At 49.0% G+C, this 22,998-nt stretch overlaps 1 protein-coding gene across 1 annotated transcript in view; it reads right to left on the reverse strand.

The window, feature by feature from the left end:
• SAE1 (SUMO1 activating enzyme subunit 1) overlaps window positions 1–22,998 on the reverse strand; it is a 45,898-nt gene that overhangs the window by 12,437 nt on the left and 10,463 nt on the right. The window contains exons 4-5 of the mRNA XM_040405439.1: window positions 22,516–22,658; window positions 11,489–11,588 (exon numbers count right to left, since the gene is read on the reverse strand). Coding sequence (XP_040261373.1) covers window positions 11,489–11,588; window positions 22,516–22,658 — 243 coding nt within the window. The remainder of the gene's footprint in view (window positions 1–11,488; window positions 11,589–22,515; window positions 22,659–22,998) is intronic.

Consider the following 22,998-nt stretch of genomic DNA (forward strand, 5'->3'; position numbering starts at 1 on the left):
AGGCTCCATTCACACGTCCGCAAACGGGTCTGCATCCGTTCCGCAATTTTGCAGAACGGGTGCGGACCCATTCATTTTCTATGGGGACGGAATGGATGCGGACCGCACACAGTGTGCTGTGCGCATCCGCATTTGCGGAGCGCGGCCCCGATCTTCAGGTCCGCAGCTCCGCAAAAGATAGAACATGTCCTATTCTTGTCCGCAGCTGCGGACAAGAATAGGCATTTCTATAGGGGGTGCCGGCCGGGTGTGTTGCGGCTCCGCAACACACCACGGACGTGTGAATGGACCCTAAGGGGGAAGGGGTTCCTTGTACTATCTAGTTGATAGGCCATAAAAGGAGAAAGTCCCTCAAAAGCAAAAATCAGCACAAGTTAATTGAGAAAAAAAAATAAAAAAAATGCAAGTTGCCTTTTCAGATCAGCTCCTTTCATATGTGACGGGTCTCCTCTCGACCTGCGCCGAAATAATCACCCAGATCCGACAAAGCCTCCTCTGTTCCCAGTCACTCTCAGCCCTCAGGTGGACTGACCTTTTGACTGACTAACTGTTGATTTAATAGTTCGGATCGGGACGCTCCATGAACAAGTGCATGCATCAGCAAACAACAGGTCTGCTTCATGCAAAGTGAAGGCCTATTGTAGATGACAGTCGCCTGGAGGAGAACACGTCCAGACCAGGCCGGGTGACACAGAATCCGCCTGACTGGGAAAGGTGAATCCATGTCAGCAGTAATGACGCTCCTAAGATGAAGGTCAAGATTAAGAATAAATGAAGCCTTTTTTTTTTACTAGGAGACAGGCGGGACGCAGTAATAATTATACCACGGGATGACAATAGAACAATTGACATCAGACGATCGCAATTTCAGTCATTTCTTCTGGAACCTGACATAAAATAAAGAAATGGATTCTTACCCGTCTGGGATCCTGTATCAGGGAATTCCCAGCCTTTCCACAAAGGCGTGGATCAAGCAGCCAAGTCACCTGAACCATCAATGCTCCTCCACAGCATGAGGGTAAATTCACACATGGCAGATTTGTCACAGAAATTTCGGAGATTGTGCCGATCCTGCGAACGAACAAGCTGCAGAAAAGATGCCGTCCAGATATATAGAATGGATTTGCAGTGGCTGAAATTTCTGCAAAAAATCTGCTGTGTGTGATCATAAACTTCAAAGGATTGTGTCTTCTGGAACATTGGTGGCATCCTGTCGGGATATTGGACAGATAGGGTCCCGCACCTCTCTCTAGAACGGAGCTCCCATTCACTTCTATGGGGGGGGCTTGGCTATTTCTGGCAGTTTCACAGCGCTCGCGCAGCACACACTCCGCTTTTTGGGACTTCTGAAAATGACTGAGCGTCCCTCTGGGCTATTTTCGACGCCCCCATAGAAACGAATGGAGGGTGGCTGCGCATGAGCGGTACTGTTTCCAAAACTTTGGGCGAACCGCTCTGGGTATGTCATGAGGTGGGACCCGCCCCTGACATCGGTGGCATATTCTAGTGATATCCCACCAGTGTTTCAGGTGAGACAATTCCATTAAAGGGTTTTCACAGGATTTGGTCCCTTTTTAATTAGACCACGTAGTGTGTGGCACCTAATGAAAGAAATGAATAGCACTCACCTACTCCATTCAGTGACCATCCAGTCCCCAGCTCATTTACTTCCGCGGGCAGCCCTGCAGCCAATGACTGGCCTCAGCAGTGATGTCTCCCCAAACAGCACCTGACTCAGCAGTGACATGAGGCCAGTCATTGGCTGCAGGGGTGCCCGCGGAAGTAAAGGAGCTTCCGGTCAGGGTATGGATGGGGTCCCATGCTCCACTGCAGCCAATGACTGGCCTCAGCAGTGATGTCTCCCCTTCTGGTCAGGGTATGGATGGGGTCCCATGCGCCACTGCAGCCAATGACTGGCCTCAGCAGTGATGTCTCCCCAAACAGCACCTGACTCAGCAGTGACATGAGGCCAGTCATTGGCTGCAGTGGCGCATGGGACCCCATCCATACCCTTACCGGAAGCAAATAAGGCAGGGCTGAAAGACCATGCAATGGAGCATTATATCTTTTTTTTTTTATCTGCCTCCCTGCACACATACATATATATATATATATATATATATATATATATATATATATAGCAGCACCAACTATATATGAAAAGGATGGGTGCCATGTCCCAGGGTATAGGCTAATTACCCCAAAAAATAAAAATCGGACAGCACTCCAAAAGCTATAAAATTAAGAAAAGTTTATTTACCCATGTGGAACAGTTCAGTAGCGATGTTTCGGCTCATCCAGCACTTGAGAAAGGCTCTATGGATAAGCCGAAACTTCGCTACTGAACTGTTCCACATGGGTAAATAAACTTTGATAATCGCTATTGAAGTAAAGCCATGGCCTAATAGCACTCCGTACCTTATTTCAAGATGTGCTTTTGTTCCAGCAATAGATGTTTTTATCCTCTAAAAATCCAGTTTATCTGGTATGCAAATTAACCAGTAAGAAGGAGCCCAGACACGCCCCCTGCCACAATGTGTCCACCCTCAAAAGATGAACTTAGAACCCCGCCCCCAGGTCCTGCTAAGCCTCACCCCTGATCAGGTTAGACCACGCCCCTTCTACTCCTTAGCTGACAGGGATTGCAAAAATGAAGTTAAAAATCAACTTCTGTCAGCTGCAGAGGTGGGAGGGACGGTGACTTTCTCCCTGCAGCTCACACTCAGATAGTACAGTGCTGCTGTCTTAGACTGAGCTGTTCAAAAGGACATGCCCCCGATCTGGTTAGGCCACGCCCCCTCCCACTCCTCAGCCGACAGGAATTGAAAAAAATAAAGTTAAAAATCAACTTCTAGGTCCTGCTAAGCCACGCCCCGATCTTGTTAGACCACGCCCCTTCCACTCAGCCGACAGGGATTGAGAAAATGAGGTTAAAAATCAACTTCTGTCAGCTGCAGAGGTGGGAGGGAGGGTGACTTTCTTCCTGCAGCTCACACTCAGACAGCACAGTGCTGCTTTATGAGAGTCAGCTGTTCAAAAGGACACCCCAGTGTCCATCCAGGCCCTGCGCCGGACGGAGGACAGGGAGTCTGAAAGTCGGACTGTGCGGCCTAAAACTGGACCTCTGGCCACCCTAGGGGGAGGCTGCTGTGGAGGTCACAGTTATAGAGGTCAGTGTTAAGTGGCAGATTGCTGTAAAGGCCACTGTCAAGGGGGCGGGCCCCTGTGGAGCTCACTGTCAAGGGGGTGGTATGCTGTGAAAGTCACTGTTAAAGGGAAAGGCTTCTGTAAAGGTCAAAGTTAAGGGGACGGGGCAGTGTGTGTGGGTGGGGTCACTGTTAAGGTGGCGGGGTGCTGTCAAGGTCAACATTAAATTAAATAGATTAAATATACCCGAGCGAAGCCAGGTCCTACAGGGTCAAATACATGACGCCAATACTTACTGAAGAAGCTCTTATCGCATATTATTGATCAAAAATATGTCGGGCCCACCTACCAGACGACAAGGTAGCTTCTTATCAGGTGGGACCTACTCTAACACGGAGGGTCCAGCTCCATTGTTACTCTGATTAAAAACACCAAGGGGTGGGGGATGGGCAGGGAGTGATAAGTTCCAAAGAGGATGCCTAGTCCTCTATAATATACATATAACCAAAAAACGGAACAGCACCTTCTGAGACAAATCGCAGGTGCAAGCTACCCGGCAATAATACAGCATGTTTTTAATCAGAGTAACAATGGAGCTGGACCCTCCGTGTTAGAGTAGGTCCCACCTGATAAAAAGCTACCTTGTCATCTGGTAGGTGGGCCCGACATACAGTACACACCAAAAGTTTGGACACACCTTCTCATTCAAAGAGTTTTCTTTATTTTCATGACTGAAAATTGTAGATTCACACTGAAGGCATCAAAACTATGAATTAACACATGTGGAATTATATACATAACAAACAAGTGTGAAACAACTGAAAATATGTCATATTCTAGGTTTTTCAAAGTAGCCACCCTTTGCTTTGATTACTGCTTTGCACACTCTTGGCATTCTCTTGATGAGCTTCAAGAGGTAGTCCCCTGAAATGGTTTTCACTTCACAGGTGTTCCCTGTCAGGTTTAATAAATGGGGTTGGGACCATCAGTTGCGTTGAGGAGAAGTCAGGTGGATACACAGCTGATAGTCCTACTGAATAGACTGTTAGAATTTGTATTATGGCAAGAAAAAAGCAGCTAAGTAAAGAAAAACGAGTGGCCGTCATTACTTTAAGAAATGAAGGTCAGTCAGCCAAAAAATTGGGAAAACTTTGAAAGTAAGGGCTATTTGACCATGAAGGAGAGTGATGGGGTGCTGCGCCAGATGACCTGGCCTCCACAGTCACCGGACCTGAACCCAATCGAGATGGTTTAGGGTGAGCTGGACCGCAGAGTGAAGGCAAAAGGGCCAACAAGTGCTAAGCATCTCTGGGAACTCCTTCAAGACTGTTGGAAGACCATTTCAGGGGACTACCTCTTGAAGCTCATCAAGAGAATGCCAAGAGTGTGCAAAGCAGTAATCAAAGCAAAAGGTGGCTACTTTGAAGAACCTAGAATATTACATATTTTCAGTTGTTTCACACTTGTTTGTTATGTATATAATTCCACATGTGTTAATTCATAGTTTTGATGCCTTCATAGTCATGAAAATAAAGAAAACTCTTTGAATGAGAAGGTGTGTCCAAACTTTTGGTCTGTACTGTATTTTTGATCAATAATATGCGCTAAGAGCTTCTTCAATAAGTATTAGCGTCATGTATTTGACCCCGTTAACACATTCACCTGTTCACTCAGTCTTAGTGCATTTAGTGGTGTGCTGCTACTTTTTTTGTTTGCTGTATTATTGCCGGGTTGTCTCAGGAGGTGCTGTTCCAAACCTTTTTCAAGGTTCCTGTCTAGAGCCGAAACGTCACATGTCCCACTGGGGTAAATAAAGACTTTTGTACTTTTTGGAGTGCTGCCCATCTTTTTTCTATTTTGTATTACTGGATTGGCCTTAAGCACCCACCAGCTTGCATCAGGGATGGTGCTGCCACTGCTTTTTCTTTACATATATATATATATATATATATATATATATATATATATATATACACACACACTCTCTGGATGATCTCCCTTACGATCCAGAGGTGCCACTGTCATCTCAGATGGACTGCCATGATGTCCCGTATACTGCATGTAACTGCTGCAGCCAATCACTGGCCTCAGCTGAGTTGTGCCTTTCACTGCTGAGGACAGTGAATGGCTGCAGTGGTATGCAAGACATCACCACTGCAGCCAAAACCATACATCAAATACAAAAAAACAGAAAGTCAGTCCTGTGTCCCAACACGGACAATTACTTGCGCTGCTGCTGGTCCCGGAATAGTGTGGTAGGTCGCTCACACTTGTTTAGACAAATCACAGGGTTTTGGAACCGCGCTGCTAGAGACTATGTCTCCCGGTCAACAGTGGATAGCAAGAGGGTATAAGCCCCTCTCCTCGACACCCACAGGGTCCGCTCCTGACCTCCTCCTCTGCAGGGATAAAAGGAGATAGGCAGGATAGTGAAGCACCCTCTTGCAATCTTTTTTAAAACGGTTTTATTCTACTCACAAAAGTCGGTAGACAAAAGGCATAAAATATAAATCAGTCGTCACGTTCCTGCCCGACCCGGGTTTCGCTGCCTTGCTTCTTCAGGGGCGATAACTGTTATAACTGCAGAGGAGGAGGTCAGGAGCGGACCCTGTGGGTGTCGAGGAGAGGGGCTTATACCCTCTTGCTATCCACTGTTGACCGGGAGACAGTCTCTAGCAGCGCGGTTCCAAAACCATACATCAAGGCTGAAGCCTGACACTGAGGAGAAAGCAGTGGCGCTGGATCGGAGAGGGCTTAGGAAGGGGAGTTTAAAGGGTTTTGCCTATCTGAGACATTTACGGCATATTGGTAGGATATACCATCAATGTCACATAAGTGTGGGTCCAGAGCAGGGCCCCCGAAGTGAAGGAGAGCACACCACTCATGCTCGGCTGCGTTTGGAACTCCCATAGCAGGGAATGGAGAGTGCACTGTGCAAACATAGCCAACTCTGCATTGACCGAGCCAGCACCCACGTTAGTAATAAACAGAGGGCGGCTGCTGCATGCCTGACTGCTCCCTGTTCACTTTGGGGGCCCGGTTCTGGAGATGGAAACAGGTTCCAGAGGTGGGACCCACACTTATCTGACATTGATGGCATATCCTAGCAATGTCCAGATGGGCCAACCGCCTTTAAGTTGGGTTGTTTTTTTTAACAACGTCCATGCATTTTACCTCCCAAAAATTGGAACTTGGACAACCCCTTTAAGAGAAAAGAACAAAAAAGCAGAGACAATGCATTATTATTATATTTGCTGAGGATTTAGCAGTCGAGCAACAGACAATTTTTTAATTTTTTTTATACCAGTCACTCTCACAGTAAAAGCTTCTAGTCGGCTTTCAATTATCCTCTGTGATATATTACTAGCGTGTAATAAAGCGTTACGTCATCACATGCGCAGAACCGCCAGATTTAATGATGATGTCACCCCTGATAATAATCCCCAAGCCGGACTCTGCCAATAACACAGGTGAAGATGCTGCGCTCCACCAGACTGTCAGTCTTTTCAAGTGCACGAGTATCGAGGGAGTTAAGGCCCCCGCTGAGACGAGCTGCTAAATTGTAAAATGTTCAGCCGCTATTGTGTTCTTCCAGGCGGTGCATTCGCTCACCAGTGGGGAATAAAATCACAGAGCCCCCCGAGCAGTTTTCTAATTTAAATATGTCACTTTGCGAAGTCTGTCAAGTCAAAACGAACTCCCGTTTGCAACACTTAAGCTTTGCGAGCACCTAAGGCGTCTTTAATTGATGTCAGAGAGGAATAAATTAATGCGAGGGGCGGCTCAGTCCTCGGCAGCGGAGAAGATTACATAATGAGATCCCCATACAAACTTTCAAGGAGCTGGAGGAGTCAGCGGACCCTCAATCCGTACCCTTCATCAGTCATCTGTGGGCAGCAGGTCGCCGCAAAGGAATCTTGCCTTTGGGTCTTTGACCATAAAACGAATCCCTTTATTAGCGGGAAATGAATACGTATACAATAACGAACTTAACCCCTTAATAGCCAAGGAATTTTTGGCTTTGGCAACAAGATTGTGGTTATTGATTTTTGGGATACCTACCACAGAAGGAGGGTAGGTGAGATTTTTCTCTCAGGCGTTATCTAACCACATATATTAGTAGTAGGTTTTGCGTTTTTTTTGTGGGATTTTTTGTCGAAAATATGAATTAAAAAAAAAATCATTTTTTATCATTTCACGCATTCGGTTACCATTCAAATAAACCAGTTTACTAGCATTTAAAGAGGTTGTTTCCCCCCGCAAAATATTCTGCAGTCTTTAAACCAGCATCTGAATCGGAAGACTTTTGTAATTGCATGCAATTAAAAATGTAATATAGCCAGTGAGGTATTCAATAAAAATGTATCTGTATAGCGCCACCTGCTAACGGTTTTTATTCTTATTGCTCTGTCCACCTCGCTGAGGTGGTCGCACATGCTCAATTCCATCCTTCAACTGCCTCCTGACCTGTGATATGAAGGGAGCTGCGGCAGAGGGGACGCGCCCCTGAGCTGCCAGCTTAAAGTAAATCCAGAAGAGTAATTGGAGAAATGAATGGGGAGATCTCTGGTTCCAGATTTGTTAGAAAGAGATTGTCATTGACTATATGATGCCTAATATATTTAATTTTTTTACATTAGAGGGGTATTCCCATCTCAGACAATGGGGGCATATCGCTAGAATATGCCCCCATTGTCTGATAGGTGAGGGTCCCAGAGATGGGACGCGCACCTATCTCGTAAATGGAGCCTTGAAAGTCACGGAGGGCGGCCCTCCATTCATTTCTATGGGGCTGCCGAAAATAGTTGAGCGCTGGATGGGAGCAGTGGCCTAGCAATATGTCTGAGATGGGAACACCTCTTTAACAATGGCATAACCCCTTTAAGAAAACCTCAGCCCATAAGTGCCAAAGAGCAAATGGCTACTCGGGACCTGTCAATCACTGTGTGTGGGCGTGGTCGTCAGGACTCTCTCTTCGGAGTCCTGTCAGGATTTACTCTGCTCAGTAGTTAGAAGTTCAGCTCCAAATCATATACAGTTGCAAGAAAAAGTATGTGAACCCTTTGGAATGATATGGATTTCTGCACAAATTGGTCATAAAATGTGATCTGATCTTCATCTAAGTCACAACAATAGACAATCACAGTCTGCTTAAACTAATAACACACAAAGAATTAAATGTTACCATGTTTTTATTGAACACACCATGTAAACATTCACAGTGCAGGTGGAAAAAGTATGTGAACCCCTAGACTAATGACATCTCCAAGAGCTAATTGGAGTGAGGTGTCAGCCAACTGGAGTCCAATCAATGAGATGAGATTGGAGGTGTTGGTTACAGCTGCCCTGCCCTATAAAAAACACACTAGTTCTGGGTTTGCTTTTCACAAGAAGCATTGCCTGATGTGATCGATGCCTCGCACAAAAGAGCTCTCAGAAGACCTACGATTAAGAATTGTTGACTTGCATAAAGCTGGAAAGGGTTATAAAAGTATCTCCAAAAGCCTTGCTGTTCATCAGTCCACGGTAAGACAAATTGTCTATAAATGGAGAAAGTTCAGCACTGCTGCTACTCTCCCTAGGAGTGGCCGTCCTGTAAAGAAGACTCCAAGAGCACAGCGCAGACTGCTCAATGAAGTGAAGAAGAATCCTAGAGTGTCAGCTAAAGACTTACAAAAATCTCTGGCATATGCTAACATCCCTGTTAGCGAATCTACGATACGTAAAACACTAAACAAGAATGGATTTCATGGAAGGATACCACAGAGGAAGCCACTTCTGTCCAAAAAACATTGCTGCATGTTTACAGTTTGCACAAGAGCACCTGGATGTTCCACAGCAGTACTGGCAAAATATTCTGTGGACAGATGAAACCAAAGTTGAGTTGTTTGGAAGAAACACACAACACTATGTGTGGAGAAAAAGAGGCACAGCACACCAACATCAAAACCTCATCCCAACTGTGAAGTATGGTGGAGGGGGCATCATGGTTTGGGGCTGCTCTGCTGCGTCAGGGCCTGGACGGATTGCTATCATCGAAGGAAAAATGAATTCCCAAGTTTATCAAGACATTTTGCAGGAGAACTTAAGGCCATCTGTCCACCAGCTGAAGCTCAACAGAAGATGGGTGTTGCAACAGGACAACGACCCAAAGCATAGAAGTAAATCAACAACAGAATGGCTTAAACAGAAGAAAATACGCCTTCTGGAGCGGCCCAGTCAGAGTCCTGACCTCAACCCGATTGAGATGCTGTGGCATGACCTCAAGAAAGCGATTCACACCAGACATCCCAAGAATATTGCTGAACTGAAACAGTTCTGTAAAGAGGAATGGTCAAGAATTACCCCTGACCGTTGTGCACGTCTGATCTGCAACTACAGGAAACGTTTGGTTGAAGTTATTGCTGCCAAAGGAGGTTCAACCAGTTATTAAATCCAAGGGTTCACATACTTTTTCCACCTGCACTGTGAATGTTTACATGGTGTGTTCAATAAAAACATGTGAACATTTAATTCTTTGTGTGTTATTAGTTTAAGCAGACTGTGATTATCTATTGTTGTGACTTAGATGAAGATCAGATCACACTTTATGACCAATTTGTGCAGAAATCCATATCATTCCAAAGGGTTCACATACTTTTTCCTGCAACTGTAAGCCTATATATCACTAACATTTCTGAGGGGTGATCTTCAGCTGCACTACTACTGCCCTGTGTTCTATATTTCCCACTGACAGAACCATATAGCCACAGGACACCTAAAAAGATCTAAAGACGACCTGTTGGCTCTCCTGACAGGACTTTACTTACAAAGACTATTCCCAATTCCCATTTGGAGTTACCATTCCACTGCTCAAGGGAGTAATCTTATACAGTCTGTCAGACACCCCAGTGACTCCTGGTTATCAATTTACATTATACATTTCCAAGATGAATAATAGAGGAATAGCACAACAAGTGTTAAGATGCTGCAGCTCCTGTGAGCGACAAGTTTCATCACTACCCGCAACAGCTCCAAAAATCACACACACAAAAAAAGTTTACAAAAGGATGTCACAAGGAAAGAAGGAAGAGATAGGAGAGGTGGATCGGTTTGAGCTGCATTCTGGTTACGAATGAGTGGTACTTTTTAAAGACGTTCTCTGGTTTCATAATGAATTTTTTTTTAACTGCCCAGAGTGCGCCAAGCACTGCACATCTTTTTTATGTCAGCACTTTCCTACCCTTGTTCTCAGCATCGCTGCATCCTGGCAGGACGTTTACATGCAGAACTTCCTGTTTTCACCAGCTGGATTTTCCATGCTTTGCTCTGTAATATTTCACAGGGCTTACCGTACTTCGCCTAGCTAACATGGAGAGGGGGATACGACTACTGCAGAGAGAACATTGTGGCAGGCGGAACAAACCTCGAGAAACATTACAGAGCAAAGCATGCTGGATTTGGTCAGAAAAGCCAGCAGGAAGCTGAAAAAAAACAAACAGGAAGTTCTGCATGTAAACATCCTAACAGTATGCAGGGATGCTGAGAACAGGGGGAGAAAAAAGTGTTGACATGGTAAACAGCTATATGGGGCAAAAATGGACAGATGAAATAAAAATTCATTATGAAACTGGAGAACCCCTTCAAAGGTGAAAAACGCACAGGAAGCTGTAATGGTTGCTATCACGTTAGATCTTCCATCTATTCTACCAGCGAGACAGTAGCCTAGATTACAAAACTGTAGAGTTTATAAAAAGACAGATGAAGAGAAGCCCCCACCACAATTTAGGTGACAGGTCCTCTTAAAAAATTTGGGTACTTGTACATGCATAGGCCCCGTTCCCACTAGTGTTAAAGGGGTTGTCTCATCTTAGACAATGGAGGCACATCGCTGGGACCCGCACCTATATCGAGAACGGAGGCCCGTGGTGGAGGATGTACTGCGCATACACAGCCGCCCTCCATTAATTTCTATGAGGCCGCTGAAAACAGCTGAGCCCATTTCCGTCGAGCCATAGAAGTGAAAGGGAGAGGTGGCCAGTCATGGGCGGTGCGCTCCTATTCACGTCTATGGGGAGAGCGCTTGGTGGTGGCCGGACCGGAGTCCTCCAGCCACAACTTGCGGGGCTCTGTTGATGATATAGCGAGATATTCTCCTAGCGATATGCCCCCATTGTCAAAGATGAGACAACCCCTTTAAGCTGGTCATAGATATAAAGACCGCTAAACAAAAGTCGTGCTTGCCGAGTCTCTAAAACGCCACCGGAAAAAGTGCCGTAAGGTTCCATAAACCTGACAGACAGGACTTCCCAAGTCCCGGACACAATTGGGAGCGGAGCCCCTGCCAGCAGTAACTTCTTACCTTTTTGATCATTGTGCTTTCAGGAGGATCAGTCTTAGGCTTTTTAGCTTCTGGGCCGTCTTCGGAGTCCTGACTGGTTTTCGCGACTTTCAACTTCTCCCTAATAATAATAATAATTATTGTATTTCAAATTTTAATAAATTTAAATAAAAATCAGACGACATATAATACATGATAACCTCTTTCTACCAAAGTTACAACCAGCCCTGGACCTCACATGGATCCAGAGATCTCACCAATCATCTCCTAGATTTATTTCAGACTGGCAGCTCAGGGGCATGTCCTTTCTCAGGGGCTGTGTGCTTTCTGCTGCAGCTCTTTCCCTCAAACTGTCATAGCTTCTAACAGTAGAGGAGGCTGGTGGCAGTTGACGGATGGAAGTGAGCATGTGTGACCACCTCAGGGAGTTTGACAGTAATAGAAGGTAAAGAACAAACAGCAGGTGGCGCTATGCAGATAGATTTTAATGAATAACTCAGCGGCTATGCTAAATTTGTAATTACATCCAGTTATAAAAGTGTTCAGATCCAGGTGCAGCTTTAAAAAAAAAAAAAACATTTTTCATGGGATAACCGCTTTCATCTTTGTTGATTAGGTAACAATTCAGAGTGAACAGACGAGAAGGGGGAAACCCTCCTCCCAAAAAGTGTGACATTCATCTCCATATAACTAGGGAGACTTAAAGGGGTGGTCTCACTTCAGCAAATAGCATTTATCATGTAGAGAAAGTTAATACAGGCCACTTACTAATGTATCGTGATTGTCCATAGTCTCCTTTGCTGGCTGGTTTCATTTTTCCATCACATTATAAACTGCTCGTTTCCAGGGATTACGACCACCCTGCAGTCCATCAGTTGTGGTCGTGCTTGCACAATATAGGAATAAAAGCACCAGCCTATGTGCACTCCCGCGGCCCCAGCCACCAGAGTGGCTGGCACTTTTTCCTAAAGCGTGCAAGCACGACCACCACTGATGGATTGCAGGGTGGTCATAACTATGGAAACGAGCAGTGTATAATGGGATGGAAAAAATGAATCCAGCCAGCAAAGGAGGCAATATGGACAATCACAATACTTTATTAAGTGTCTTGTATTAGATTTCTCTACATGATAAATGCTATTTTCTGAAGTGAGACAACCCCTTTAAGTCTAAAGACATGTTTTTTAAACATTTTGAACAAAAGTAAATTAAAGGGGCTGTCCGGCGGTAACCCAACACGGTTAGTGCACAATGAATGGAGTGGCCTTCCAGCTCTGTCCTCTGTGTTATTCCTGGTTCCTGCTGCTTAGAACAGCTGATCGGTGGGGGTGGCGGTTGTCCGTGCATGACTTACGCCAAGTATAGGTCATCAATATATAGAACCTTGACAACCCCTTGAACATCTCCAAGCAAATAAGTTCCATGAAAGTCATACTCCCCCCTTCCTGACAATTCCCTGCCCCCATACAGAGTGAGTATAAAGTTTCAGGGATCAGTCTAAAGCAGAGATGCCCAACCTGTGGCCCTCCAGCTGTTGCAAAACTACAACTCCCAGCAGGCCTGGACATCCTACAGCAGGGCATGATGGGGAGTTGTAGTTTTACAACAGCTGAAGGGCCGCAGGTTGAGCATCCCTCATCTAAAGGGATAATGTCCAAGACAAATTGTCCATAATCTGTACAAAAACTACTTTTTTTTTTTGGCCAATTTCAAATCAGGACCCCGTCTCCTCTGTGAGCAATAAGATCCTGGTTCGCACAATGTTTCCTAATCAGTTGGGAATAAATTAGCAGCGTCTTATTTGTTTTGAAGGTGTCAGTAATCACAGGGGAAGGTGAAACTGGCTGATAACAGAACACCTAGCACAGCACGGGACCCGGCCGGCACAGATACCAGGCGCCTCATGTATGGAAATAGGGCATCTGTCAGCAGTTTTGTACCTATGACACGGGCTGACCTGTTACATGTGCACTTGGCAGCTGAGGACATTGTGTTGGTCCCATGTTCATCTGTGTCCACATTGCTGAGAAAAGGAGACTTTTGTATTACTTACCAGTAAAGTCTCTTTCTCGCTCTTCCTTGGGGGACACAGGAAACCATGGGTATAGCTCTGCTCCCTAGGAGGCGTGACACTAAGCGAAAGCTGTAAGCCCCTCCTCCATCAGCTATACCCTTCAGCCTGGAGAAGAGACTGCCAGTTGCGTGTCCAAGTAGTGAAAGATAACCACCAACCGGAAAAAGAACTGTCGAGCCCCAACGGGGGCAACCAAGCCGGAACCACAACTGTAACCCAATGAAGGGCGGGTGCTGTGTCCCCCAAGGAAGAGCGAGAAAGAGACTTTACTGGTAAGTAATACAAAAGTCTCCTTTTCTCGCCCATATTCCTTGGGGGACACAGGAAACCATGGGACGTTCCAGAGCAGTCCCAGAAGGGAGGGACCAGAACAAACTCAACCAACACCAGAGGCATCAATCAACTGCCGCCTGCAACACCAGACGGCCTAAAGCAGCGTCAGCCGACGCATGAGTATGCACCCTGTAGAACTTGGTGAAGGTGTGCAAGGAGGACCAAGTGGCCGCCTTGCAAATCTGCTCCGAAGAAGCCCGATTTCTCTGAGCCCAGGAAGCCCCGACCGCTCTAGTGGAGTGAGCGGTAACACCAAGGGGAGGAACCCTGCCCTTGGCGAGATAAGCCTCAGTAACAGCCATCTTGACAAAACGAGCGATAGCAACTTTGGATGCCGCCATCCCTCTGCGCGACCCTTCCGGGACCACAAAGAGCGAGTCAGTATGCCTGAAAGAGCTGGTTACTTCCAGGTAAATCTTGAGCGCCCTGACAACGTCCAGGCGATGAAGCTTCCTCTCCCGCGGATGGGAAGGGGAAGGACACAAAGAGGGGAGAACGATGTCCTCGTTCAGATGAAAGGCGGAGACCACCTTAGGAAGGAAGGAAGGGACCGGACGAAGAACCACCTTGTCCTGGTGGAACACTAGGAAAGGTTCCAGACAGGAGAGTGCAGCCAATTCGGACACCCTCCGAAGAGAGGTGATGGCTACAAGGAAAATAACCTTGCAGGACAGAAGTCGCAAGGAAACCGTCCGCAGAGGCTCGAAAGGAGAAGCCTGGAGCGCTGAGAGAACCAGGTTCAGGTCCCAGGGCGGTACCGGAGGGCGATACGGGGGAACCGCGTGAGCCACGCCCTGAAGGAAGGTCTTGACAGGGCCAAGAGGGGCCAGTGGGCGCTGAAACAAAATGGACAGCGCAGATACCTGACCCTTCAAAGAACTAAGGCCTAGACCTTGGGCCAGTCCGCTCTGCAGGAAGGACAAAACGGTGGGGAGAGAAAAGCGGAGCGGAGGAATCCCCAGCTCGGCACAGAACCCCAAAAAAGTCCTCCAGGTCCTATAATAGATCCTAGAAGAGGACGGCTTACGGGCGCGGATCATGGTGCGGACGACGTCCGCAGAAAAGCCCCTACGTGTCAGGACGGTGGTCTCAACAACCACGCCGTCAAACGTAGGGACCCTAAACGCGGGTGGAAGATCGGTCCCTGAGAGAGAAGATCTTCCCTGGCGGGCAGTGGCCAGGGCGCGTCTGCCAGGAGCAGCATGAGGTCGGCATACCAAGACCGGCGGGGCCAGTCCGGAGCGACCAGAATCACCGAGACGCCTTCCGCCGCGATCTTCCGAAGGACCTTGGGCAGGAGAGGGATGGGAGGGAATATGTATGGGCGCGCGAAGCCTCGCCAAGGAAGAACGAGGGCGTCGGCTCCGCAAGCTCCCGGATCCCTGGCCCTGGACAGATAGGCGGGGACCTTGTGATTGAATTTTGAGGCCATGAGGTCCACGTCCGGAATGCCCCAACGAAGGCAAATGGCCTCGAATACCTCCGGGTGAAGAGACCACTCGCCGGGGTCGACGGTGGTGCGACTGAGGAAGTCCGCCGCCCAATTGTCCACCCCTGGAATAAAAATTGCAGATAGGGCCGGGACGTGGGCTTCCGCCCAACGGAGAATGCTGGTGACCTCTCGCATCGCTGCAGCGCTGCGAGTGCCCCCCTGGTGGTTTATGTACGCCACGGCCGTGGCGTTGTCTGATTGTACACGAACTGGATGACCCTTCAGCAGATGAGTCCAGTGTCGTAGAGACAGAAGGGCCGCTCTCAGTTCCAGGACATTGATCGAGAGTTTGGACTCCGATGGAGACCAAATGCCCTGGACGGATCGGGGAGGAAACACGCCTCCCCAGCCCGAGAGACTGGCATCGGTTGTAACCACCAACCAGTTGAGTGGCAGAAAGGACCTGCCCAGAAGAGGGGACTGTAACCACCAGCGGAGAGATGACCGCACCGGAGGCGAAAGATGGAAGGGATGATCCAGAGACTGCGGCGATTTGTCCCAGAAGGAGAGGATCGCCCGTTGGAGAGGGCGGGAGTGAAACTGCGCAAATGGGATCGCCTCGAAGCAGGCAACCATCTGCCCCAATACCCGCATGCAGAAGCGGAAGGACGGTCGACGGTGGAGAAGGAGACCCCGAACCGCCCCACGGAGGATCAGACGTTTTTCCGAGGGAAGACGTACCTCCGCCGCTCCCGTGTCTAAAAGCATTCCCAGGAAGACGAGTTGTCTGGAGGGGGGAAGAGAGGACTTGGGGAAGTTGATGACCCAACCGAACCTCGCCAGAGTCTCTAGAGTGAGATCCACGCTGGCAACCGCTTGAGAAAGGGACGGAGCCTTGATGAGGATATCGTCCAAGTACGGTAGCAGAAAAACACCCCTGGAACGGAGTAAGGCTAAAACCGGGGCCAGGACCTTGGTGAACACCCGGGGGGCTGTTGCCAGTCCAAAGGGAAGGGCGACAAATTGGAAGTGGAGGTCCCCCACGGCGAATCGAAGGAAGCGATGGTGACACTGGGCTACCGGAACATGGAGGTAGGCATCCTGTATATCGATGGAAGACATGAAATCTCCCTGCTCCAGGGAAGCCACCGCGGAGCGGAGGGACTCCATCCGAAACCGTCGAAGGAGGAGAAAACGGTTGAGCTTTTTGAGGTCCAAAATGGGCCGCACCGAACCTCCCTTCTTGGGAACTACAAAGAGGTTCGAGTAGAACCCTTGGAATCTTTCCTCTAGAGGAACGGGGGTAATCACCCCCCTGTCCAGTAAGGCTTGAACGGCCGCGGAGAACGCAGCCGCGTCTTTCGGGTCTCGCGTGGGGCGGGAGCGAAAGAACCGATCCGGAGGGAAGGATGCAAATTCGATTTTGTATCCGGAGGACACAATTTCGAGGGCCCAGGCGTCGGAGACGTGAGCCATCCAGACGTCCTTGAAAAGGAGGAGCCGGCCCCCCACCCGGGTGGGTGGGGGCGCGCCTTCAGGCAGAGGACTGTTTTGCTGCGGGTGTGCGGGCAGCCTGCGGCTTGCGCCAGGAGGGCTGCGCCCGAAAAAACGGCTTCCTACGCTTGTCCTGGGGAGGAGCCGAAGCGGCAGCTGTGGTGGGAGCCCCAGAGGCCCTGCGGGAGGACCGAAAACGAGACGCACCAGGGCGTCCGCGGGGGGCGCCCCTGGCTTGGGGTTGAGGAAGATGGGTGCTTTTACCACCCGTGGCCTCTGAAATAAGTTCGTCTAAGCGGACCCCGAAAAGGCGGGAACCCGCAAACGGTAGCCCCGCCAAGGAACGTTTGGAGGCAGCGTCCGCTTTCCAGACCTTCAGCCAGAGCTCCCTCCTGACGGCAACTGCCAGGGCGGAGGAGCGTGCAATAAGGGCTCCCGCATCAAGGGAGGCCTCACAGACAAAATTCCCGGCCCGAATAATAAGCTGGGCCAAGGAACGTAGGTCCTGGATGGGGATGTCCGAGTCCAACTCCTGTTCCAGCTGCGTACCCCAAGCAGAGATTGCTTTCCCTGCCCAAGCAGAGGCAAAAACCGGTCTGAGGGCAGAACCGGAGGCAGCAAAAATGCCCTTGGACAGGGTCTCCATGCGACGGTCCTCCGCTGACTGAAGAGAGGACCCGTCGGGAACAGGGATGGCCGTGTTCTTTGACAGCCGGGCCACAGGGGGGTCCACCTTGGGTGGGGAAGACCAGGTGGCCACGACATCGGCTGGAAAAGGATAGCAAATGTCCAGCTTCTTTGGGTTGACAAAACGGGCGTCCGGGCGAGCCCAAGCCTTAGACACCACGGAGGAGAAATCAGAGTGGATTGGAAAGACTTTTGAGGCCTGCCTGGGTCTGATAAAGGAGACGCTAGCTACGTCCGAGCTAGGGGGGTCATCCTGCACCTTAAAGGTGTCACGTATATCAGAGATGAGTTGACCCATCGCTGAGGCTAGCTTGGACGGCAGGGCCGAGTCCATTTCCAAATCTGAAGCCGCCAATTCACCTTCAGAGAGCGAATCCTTTGGAGAGGAGAGGCTCGTCTGGGTGCGCACGCGTGGCGGGGAGAGGGAGGCATCCGAGGAGGAGGCTCGCTCTACTCTAATACGCTTCTGAGAGTGCCTAGCTCGGGAGGGGTCACTAGGAGAGGGTGAACCTGCTGCAGCGGCAGAAGCAGTGGACCCGGAGGGCGCGACAGTCAGAGTGGCGTCCTGCGGGGTAGGTGGCCTGTCTATTAGGCGGCCCACGACATGAGTGAGGCTTTCCACGGCCTGGGACAGGGATCTAGCCCAGTCAGGCGGGTCAGAGGAAGCAGGGAGCGACACAGCGGGCGACTGAGGCTGCGGTGGAGCTCGGCATGCAGTACAGTGCGGATCAGACTGCCCCCGGGGAAAGGGTTCCCTACAAGCAGTACAGGCATGGTACCATGGCTTGGCGGCTGCAGAAGGGTCTGACATGGTGGAAAGCTGTTGCACTTAAAAGTGAGAACCAAGCAACAGTACTGTGGCACGGAGGGGGTTAAACAGTCCTACCAGACCCGGAGATACAAGCGGCAGCTGTAAGGGGAACAGACTGAGGAGGCTGTGGAGGAGAGGCAGCAGCACGGAGCTGAATGGCTTCAGGATCGCACGGCAGAGAGATGAACCCGGAAGTAGCGGAGCGCAGCAGCACGGAGCTGAATGTGTAAGGAAGCTCCGCCCCCCCTCTGCCGCGCTGAAGCCGAAGCAGAGCCGCGCGCGCGCGGCAAAATGATTTTAACCCCCAAGGATGTTGAAGTGCCGGCCATGACATGGCGCCGTTTATGCCAGGAAAACGGCTCCCACCGCGCCTAGATGTAGCAGACGGCTTGCATGTCTGCAGCCGTCTCTGTAAGGCAGCGTTCTAGGACTGCCCTCCAACTAAGCCCGGTAACGTCCCGATATTCCGTGGCGGGGCGTTAGGCGGCAGGGCCGAGTTGTCCGGGATTGTAGCAGTGGCCATGTAACAGTGGCCATGTTGGTAGCAGCGGTGGGAGGGAGGAAGGGGAGGCTGGAGCAGCCACTCTCACCATACGCTGTCTTCGCCCTCAGTCCATCCAGCGGGGGTCGCCCCTTCAGCTCCTGGCACCGCGGTGGCAGGAAGCCGGGGGAGGGACTTGGCGTGCGGGCGACCCTGAGCTGGCGGGACGCAGGGGAGCGAGGCTGCCCTGGTCCACCTTGTCTTCTGTGGGGGAGGCGGCAGTGCGGAATTACCGGCACTGGCGCAACTCAACCCCGGGAGAAACAGAGGGGTCTAATGCGCCTCTGTTGTCCCTGTAGGTAGAAAAAAAACCGAGTTAAAAACAATAAATACGTAAAAATAAAAATCATAGGATAACAACCCTGCATAAGCAGGGGGTGTCTTGCCTCCTTGGACACTAAGCAAAAACTGGCAGTCTCTTCTCCAGGCTGAAGGGTATAGCTGATGGAGGAGGGGCTTACAGCTTTCACTTAGTGTCACGCCTCCTAGGGAGCAGAGCTATACCCATGGTTTCCTGTGTCCCCCAAGGAATATGGGCGAGAAAAACAATTTTTTACTATATGCAAATGAGCCTCTAGGAGCAACGGGGGCGTTACCATTACCCCGAGAGGCTCAGCTCCCTCTGCAGCTGCTGCGCCCTCTGCACTTTGAGGGACAGGCAGGGAAAACAGCCTCTAGGTGCAATAGCAACGCCCCCGTTGCTCCTAGAGGCTCATTTGCATATATTAAAACATAATTTTTCTCAGTAATGCGGGCACATATGAACATGGGACCAACACAGATGTCTTCAGCTGCCAAGTGCACACGTAACAGGTCAGCCAGTGTCATTGGTACTAATCTGATTGATGCCCTTCAAGGGGTTGGAGGAGATTATTCCCCTATAGAAGGTGACAAATTTAGACCTTAAAAGGAAAATACACCATCTTTGCCCTCCTTGTGGAGGAGGCTGCGAGTGCGGTTTGGGTTTATTAGCGCCCCCTCACCTCTTATGAGCGTTCTCCCTAATTTATCCTTTCCCCTGAGCCTACATCTTCATCCTGCAGTTTACTGAAAAACAACCACCTTCGATGGCATTTTAAATGCCATCGACTGATCCATTTTCTTTGCTCTACAGTTAACCTACAATCTGTTCCCTCTCCCACTACATTCGAGATATTAGGTCACTCTTCCCCTACTAGTCCAGGATCTACTCTTTACTCTATAATGAGCCAACCTCCATGTTCAAAAAATGCTCCAGCTGTGAGATATTTTCTTTATTACATTATAATTGCGCCCCCTGCTGTTCATTCTGTATAGTAATGTGCACGACCATCTACTGAGGTGGCCGCACATGCTCTGTTGCATCCTTCAACGGCGTAGTTTATTTGGGCTAAAATATTTTTTTTCCATTTGATCTTTATTAAAAAAAAATAAAAATCAACAGTTTTCCTTCTACAGCTTTCAGTTTCAGTGCATTCTCTACTTCACATTGAATCTGTCAAAGAACTGCTCTGTCTTTATCCGTTTGATAAGAAGTTCCCTTAAAGTACATTTTTCAAACCAGTACCTGGGTCTGAATACTTTTGTAATTCCATGTAATTGTAAATTCAGTATAGCCATTGAGTTGTTCAATAAAATGTATCTGTATAGCACCACCTGCTGTTTGTTCTTTTTCTACTTTTTCTGTTCACCTGGCTGAGGAGGTCGCACATGCTCAGTTCTGTTCTTCAACTGCCACCAGCCCTATCTACTATTAGAAGCTGTGACAGTTACAGGGAGAGAGCTGCAGCAGAATGGACACCCCCAGAACTGTGATCGGAAGAGAGCTGTAGCAGAAAGGACATGCCCCTGAGAAACCACCCTGAACAGAATCTAGCAAAGCACTTGGGGCAATGAATGGGGAGATCTCTGGATCCACGCGAGGTACAGGGCTGGTTCTAGCTCTGGATCCACGCGAGGTACAGGGCTGGTTCTAGCTCTGGATCCACGCGAGGTACAGGGCTGGTTCTAGCTCTGGATCCACGCGAGGTACAGGGCTGGTTCTAGCTCTGGATCCACGCGAGGTACAGGGCTGGTTCTAGCTCTGGATCCACGCGAGGTACAGGGCTGGTTCTAGCTCTGGATCCACGCGAGGTACAGGGCTGGTTCTAGCTCTGGATCCACGCGAGGTACAGGGCTGGTTCTAGCTCTGGATCCACGCGAGGTACAGGGCTGGTTCTAGCTCTGGATCCACGCGAGGTACAGGGCTGGTTCTAGCTCTGGATCCACGCGAGGTACAGGGCTGGTTCTAGCTCTGGATCCACGCGAGGTACAGGGCTGGTTCTAGCTCTGGATCCACGCGAGGTACAGGGCTGGTTCTAGCTCTGGATCCACGCGAGGTACAGGGCTGGTTCTAGCTCTGGATCCACGCGAGGTACAGGGCTGGTTCTAGCTCTGGATCCACGCGAGGTACAGGGCTGGTTCTAGCTCTGGATCCACGCGAGGTACAGGGCTGGTTCTAGAGATTGTCATGTATTATATGATGTCTGATTTTCAGTTTTATACTAGTCATGGGATAACCCCTGGCAGATCAGGAGTGTTACTAATATGTGCTAATGACACTACCCCACACCAGAGCCTCGGCCATGTATGTTCTGACATGGCGCTGGCGTTATTCCAGGGAATGTTAATCTTCCGCTTCCAATCTAATTCCCTAAAGGAAATCTCATTGCAGGCGGCCCATCTGTTTAGAGAGACCCTGATTATACCCCGAAATTCAGTGCAAGAAAAGGTCAGTGTTCGGCCTCCTCCACGCAGATTTTTCCGCCATGGATTTCACACATTTTCTATTACATTTGTAACGCACATAATATTATGGTGTTTTCCAGGTCCTAGACAGAAGCTCACTGGATATAAAAATGCCGTATTTACCCACACTGCGTTTTTTTTATTTTTTTTTTAAATGTGACAAACCTCAAAAATACAAAAAAAAAAAATAAAAAGTGTACAACTTTTCAGTAATTTGCTCTAGACTTTGAAGTAGCAAAAAATATGTTAAAAATGCTGCAAAAGGCTGTGTGTGAAGCCAGCTGTACCCCGTACAGGATAAACGCGAGAATATTTACAAAGGGAAATTCCGGTTTCAGGAATAACTTTCTTTATCATGAAAAGGTATCCAATTTTTCAATATACCTCCTATTTCTATTTCAAGATCTCCGCTTGCTGTCACTAAATGTTAACAGATGCCTTATATTGCAAAGGTAATGAACAGTAAACTATGAAAGTTTCTATTACCCAGAGGTGAGCCCCAATGAGTCTGCTTAAAATGACTGTCGAGTCCGGAACTGAAAAATGAAGGGCAAGTCTGTACCTAGAAGTATTGATTACCTGCTGATTTTTTTTCCCCCTCAGATTTGGATGTTTGGCTACTTTTTCGCTTCGCTCTGCTCACGCTGTGATCCGTGACTACAGGTTAGCTCCAGTGCCCATAGGGAGTCTGAGGCAGTCTAAGACACGCCTCCTTGTCTCATCATTGGTTCTGGTTGCTGCCCTCTCCAGCTCTGATTGGCTGCTGTGTATAAAACAAAAGCCCCCCCACCAGCTCACCAGGAAGTCAGAGCATGGAGAGAATGACTATAGTACACTGATGTCTAAACCACCAGGGGAAGCAGGCAAATCAGACATAGAACAGGGGGCCCGGAGGGTCCCTTAGACTTACTCAACAAACTCATGCACTCCAAGGTCAGCGAACATGTATCCGTGATAGCCAAAAACATCCCCCATGAAGAACTTGATGCCCTTTTTGTGGCAGATCTGGTTCACCTTCACTAGAAGGTCCCGGGAACAGCAGGTCAGACATACCTGGAAAGACAGAAGAGACAATGAGAGGGCTGAGATCTGTAATAAACGGTCTAAGAGACAGACTCGCAAACAGAGGCTGGTGGGGTAGGAAGGAGACCCACAGAGGGGAATCACCCCTTCACCCTTCCACACTCTACTCAAAGGGGTTGGCCCAGCACTAGGATATGCCACCCATGTCTGATAGGTGCAGGTCCCACCTCTGGAACCTGCACCTATCTATAGAACAGAGCCCGAAAAGGAGAACAGCTGTGCATGCTTGGCCACCCTGCATTCGTTTCTCTGGGACTGCCGAAAATAACCAAGCACTTGGCTCTTCCATTTCCATCACCCCCATAGAAGT

The sequence above is a fragment of the Bufo bufo genome, chromosome 8, assembly GCF_905171765.1.
Source record: "Bufo bufo chromosome 8, aBufBuf1.1, whole genome shotgun sequence".
NCBI lineage: Eukaryota > Metazoa > Chordata > Amphibia > Anura > Bufonidae > Bufo > Bufo bufo.